The sequence below is a fragment of the Alnus glutinosa genome, chromosome 13 (genome assembly GCF_958979055.1).
Source record: "Alnus glutinosa chromosome 13, dhAlnGlut1.1, whole genome shotgun sequence".
Taxonomy (NCBI): domain Eukaryota; kingdom Viridiplantae; phylum Streptophyta; class Magnoliopsida; order Fagales; family Betulaceae; genus Alnus; species Alnus glutinosa.
The window spans coordinates 5324265-5329334 of NC_084898.1; the positions used below are offsets into that span (position 1 = coordinate 5324265).

Genomic DNA, 5070 nt, shown 5'->3' on the forward strand with positions numbered 1-5070 from the left:
AATAAAAATAAAAATAAAAAAGAAATCTTTAACATTTTCCCAAATTTAGTATTAATTTACCCTAAAAATCTTAGTAACTTTTGGCCTCCAGAGGTTAAAATAGAAATATATTCTGTTTATATTATAATGGTAAATCTTTTTCTTACTGCTGAAACCTTTGAGTGTGACTATTTGCGTAGACATATAAATAGTCCTCCTTTCACTCAATGATGTCTGAACCGCTTTAATTGTTTTGTGGAAAGCGCTCGATATCTCTTCCAACCTACACAAGTTTCTCAGCCTCTCAACAAATCCCACAACCCAGAAAAGCAAAAAGGAAAAAAGGAAAAAATGTCTTCCCCAAGCAAACGCCGAGAAATGGATTTGATGAAACTGTGAGTTTTTTTAAGTTGATGTTTTTAAATTTATTTTTGAGATTTTGGGTTTTATTTATTTTGTTTTGTTTTTGTGTTGTTGGTTTTATTGGTGTTAACTAGGATGATGAGTGATTACAAGGTGGAGATGATCAATGATGGCATGCAAGAATTCTATGTGAATTTCCACGGGCCTACAGACAGTAAATCTTCCTTACCCACATCGATTTTTTTTTATTTTTTTTTTCTTTTGATTTTCAAAGTGATATATGTGTGTCTTTGCATAAAGTGGAGCTTCTTTTTTTTTTTTCCATGAATTTGGTTGATTCTGTATTTCAACTGTGTTGACCAAGTGAAAAATATGTTGCTGGGTTTTTTAGTTACCCTTGATTTGGATGGACATACAATAGTTTCTGACCATGTTTCTGAATTGTTGAACTTCATTATGGTGTTGGATTGAACCTTCAAATTTGTTTGGAGTTTTAATCCGGTTCTGGGCATTAATTTTAGTTTTTGATTTGAGTCATTTTGACCATGATATATGTTTGAATAATAACACTTTTATCTCAATCCAGACTGGGTTGTGAATTGTGTAAGTTAAGCTTCATTTTTTGCCAGTACTTGTTGATAAATGGGGTTCAAGTTTGTTATTCACTGATTTTTATCAATGAAGAGAAATTTCATTGGTATTTTTGCTTTTGAGTATGAAATATAAACAGAAGGAGGGATTTTTCTTTTTCTTTTCTTCTATTTGTTTTTTTTTGGAATATGGCAGGTCCTTATCAGGGTGGTCTGTGGAGGATAAGAGTGGAGCTACCGGATGCTTATCCTTATAAATCTCCATCTATTGGCTTTGTCAACAAAATCTACCACCCAAATGTTGATGAGATGTGAGTTTGCGGATGTTGAAAACTCAGTAATTTGGTGGTTCTGAGCAATATTATGATCTTTTGTGCAATATGCAAACTCATATACGAGTGTCATACTTCTGCATTTCAGGTCTGGCTCAGTTTGTTTAGATGTTATCAACCAGACCTGGAGCCCTATGTTTGGTAAGCCACCACATTGTCTTTCTTCTATTTATAATTTATGAAGAGCTCCTAAATTATTCTTTTCATCCATAGATTCTTCCATATTTCATTATTAGTGCTGCTACCTTCAGAAGCTGACAGTTATTTGTTTTCCATTTTAAAACCGTTCACAGATCTCGTTAATATCTTTGAAGTGTTCCTTCCACAACTTCTTTTGTATCCCAACCCATCAGATCCATTGAATGGAGAAGCTGCTGCTCTAATGATGCGTGATCGCGCTACTTATGAAGTAAGAGTGAAAGGTAGTAATCCTTCTCAAGCTTTGGTAACCTAAGTACCTGCAGTTGCAGTTAGTCACAATATTTATATTTCTCGACTCCATAGTTGTGTATATAAGGATATTTGGAAATCATGAATCTGGGAGGTTAGGACGTGTGATTTGTGTTGTATGTCAAGCAAAACAATTTTCCCTGCTGCATCTCTGCTTATATCTTTGTTTGCAAGGACATTTATGGTACCAAAGATATTGTACTTCATTGGTTGTCGAACTCATGAATTCAGGCTCAATTCCTGTTGAACTCCCCTACCAACATCTATTCATTCTGCATCTGCAGTTTTAAGTCACCCCTTACCCTAATTGGGTATACAAACTTCACCATGAACCATTTGGCTTTTTTTTTCCTCCTCCTTTTCTTCTTCTTCTTTTTCTTTTTCTTTTCTCGTTTTTTGTACCCTTTGTATTCTTTACAAGATCTTTGAATTTATATGTTCTGATTGCAAGTATGATCCATCTCTGTTGGATTTTAGGATTCTAGGGATTCTAGGGTACTATGCAATTTCACTCGAGAACAGTTACATATCCACATTAGGAATCAAGTAAAAAAGTTCCAATTTATTGGATCCATTTGAGGTGTGGCAATGTGCCTTGTCTTCCTCCCATTGGTGTTGGCTTTGCATGGGTAGGTGCATTTCAAGACGTTGGTATCTTTCAAATCTGATTTTCCAGGGTTCCGAATGTAATGAGACAGCCTTTGATACTTTCAATGCTTGACCAAGCTCTCCCTATTTGCAAATTCTGGTATACATTGGTTTGATGAGTACCTTTTCTGAAACTACATAAAAAGTTGATGAATTTAGAATAGAGTAAAAGATTTTCTTTGGAGTTGAGCTATTATTGTTGGTTTCTCGATGGTTGTTAGGAGTTGCTAAGAGCGGACATTATTGGGTAGACTTCCATTGGGTCAGTTGCAAAGAAATGGAGATGGTGAACTTTGGTAATTGTTGTGAACTGTTTAACTTATAAAAGCGTTGAAGATCAATCTCATGGCCTCTTCCGATATAATATTTTCAAACAAGTTTTTTACTCACTATGTTGTAAGATATATCAAGATAAAGGCAATGCTGTACTTCACATTGCATGTGAGGAGATGCAGGTTTATGACTGGTTGGCCTGTGGAAAAACTTTCAAGATGGCCATCCAATATCCACTTTTTTGTTCAGTCTAGCCATCGGATGATTCTGACAAATGGTGAGAATATTACTTTTGCCACTCAATGGAACTGTAACATCTAACCAATTAGAAGAGTGTGAGCCCCAGAGGCATTGCATGGATGCAGGATGCTGGTAAAAGTAGCTCATTGACTGTTCCATTTGGGACCTGAATTTTTCCTTGGATAGTGGCTACTAATTCTGGTTTTTGGACTTGGAAAGTAGATTAAAGCTTAAATTTTTGTCTTTGTTTGTCTAAGAATGTTTTAATTATATGTTTTTTGGCTATTAATCTTGGTTATCATTTGCTGAAAATGCAGAACTGTTGCTAATAATTCTCTTATTTTGCAGAGTATTGTGAGAAGTATGCCAAACCAGAAGATGTAGAGGCTGCCCCAGAGGAGAAATCTAGTGATGAGGAACTGAGTGAAGATGATTATGCCTCCAGTGATGAGGCCATCGCTGGCCAAGCTGATCTTTAGGTTCATAAATGATTGCCCCACAAATGCACTGTCTGTACATGATAATTCAACTCCTGGAAAATGAAACCAACCAAAAAACTGAAAGGCTTGCAGGAAAAATTCCTGCTCACTCCCGTCTCTATTTTCCATGGTGTCTGTGTAAATTATTCAACTATGATTAAATGTTTCAAAGATTCATTCACCAATGGACTAAAGCAGGCACTGTTTTCTCGACATGGCTTGCATTGATGCCTGAGAAAGCTATTGGTTCATAAAGTTTCACATTGGTTTAGCTCATAGAAGAGTTCATGAACCCTTGGGTAATTGCATGCGAGTAACTTGTGACCAATGTTTTTGTTGTGAACATAATTTCCTTTTCTTTGTGGTGGGGGCGGTTTGCACATGTCCGAGGTTTAAGTTTTAGGGGTGGGTATACGAGGTGGCCTTTCCTTGAAGAACCTCTTCAAGGAAGGGCACTGCGGCAGCCAACATGTGAGTTATATTGTTTTTCTTAATTAATAAAGAAGAATGAGTGAATGCCTAATGAATAAAGTCATTAAATTTTTGGGACAATTGTTTATTTAATATAGTGTCAAAGTATAAATTATGAGTTCAAACTTTGATTACACGGTTTACCTTTATTTTCGTTTAAATATTCTCTGTGTTGAATTTTACTTGTTGAGAGTGAGTTTGAACAATATGTCATCATTTTCTACTAACTTTTAACTTTTATTTTTTTAGATAAATAACTCATGATTTAAAAGAAGTCTAAGTTCATGGAATTCACTTTAAACTTGTTCACTTGTCTCAATCGGCCAAAACAACAAGAAGAAATTGTAGTACAAGTTTTAAATAAGCCCATGGTTTTGAATGAATAAATATAAGAGATAATTGCACCATTGATCCTTGAAATTGGCTTAAATTATGAATCACTCAGTGTGATATAAAAAGTTCATGAAGGGTCCTTGTGGTAAACTGTATAATTATAAATTACTCCCTGAAACCGTTTTCCGTACACCAAGTTAACAGAGTCCGTTATTAGATTACAATACAAATGATATTTAGAGGTTGTCTCAAAATTTATATGACGTGACAAACTAACAAATTCTATTAACTTGGTGGACGAAAAATCGGTTCAATGAGTGATTAGTAATTATAGTTTACCACAAGAATCGTCTATGAACTTTTTGTATCACAGTGAGTAATATGTAATTTATGCCAACTTCAAAGACCAGTGGTACAATTATCCCTAAATATAATTATGTTATATTAATTTGGCAAACCTTCAAGTGATATCCAAAATTAACAAAGAACAATGGAATATTAAATGTATTAGTACTTAACAATTTATATAATCTTTTATTAACAGAATTATATTAAGTCTACAAGAGCCTTGGTATGAAAGCCCTTATAGCTCAGTGGTAGAGCGTCAGTCTTGTAAACTGAAGGTCCGTAGTTCGATCCTGCGTGAGGGCAGTGCTTTTCTTTCGCTTCGCCTCTCTTTTTGAACTTCTTTGCCACGTGTACCTCATAGACTGCAATTGGAACTTCAAGAATCAAAACGATTATGATTTTCTCTTATTGTTTCTTCCTAGTATTTTTTTTTTCATTAGTTTTATATTTTTTTTCACAAGTTCATAAAATCGTTGTTGCTTAATTTAATTTTTAAAAAATTAAATTAAGTCCAAAAACTGGCACAAGAGTTCCAAAAGCCAATATATAAAAAACGGTTATTAA

At 34.5% G+C, this 5070-nt stretch overlaps 1 protein-coding gene and 1 non-coding gene across 2 annotated transcripts; both read left to right on the top strand.

Moving 5' to 3' along the window:
* Positions 1-207: 207 nt before the first annotated feature.
* On the top strand, positions 208-3539 carry LOC133855025 (ubiquitin-conjugating enzyme E2-23 kDa-like). Its single transcript, XM_062291317.1, has 6 exons — positions 208-374; positions 477-556; positions 1129-1243; positions 1353-1405; positions 1558-1686; positions 3224-3539. The coding sequence occupies exons 1-6, from the start codon at positions 331-333 to the stop codon at positions 3352-3354; spliced, it is 552 nt and encodes a 183-aa protein (XP_062147301.1). The 5' UTR covers positions 208-330; the 3' UTR covers positions 3355-3539.
* A 1198-nt stretch (positions 3540-4737) lies between these two features.
* On the top strand, positions 4738-4809 carry TRNAT-UGU (transfer RNA threonine (anticodon UGU)). Its single transcript has one exon. It is a non-coding gene; the product is annotated as a tRNA-Thr (tRNA).
* Positions 4810-5070: the final 261 nt, after the last annotated feature.

Coding starts and splice junctions, on each gene's coding strand:
- LOC133855025 (XM_062291317.1), top strand. CDS start 331: ATGTCTTCCCCAAGCAAACGCCGAGAAATGGATTTGATGAAACT. Junction 1,244..1,352: donor CACCCAAATGTTGATGAGAT/GTGAGTTTGCGG, acceptor TCTGCATTTCAG/GTCTGGCTCAGTTTGTTTAG. Junction 1,687..3,223: donor TTATGAAGTAAGAGTGAAAG/GTAGTAATCCTT, acceptor CTTATTTTGCAG/AGTATTGTGAGAAGTATGCC.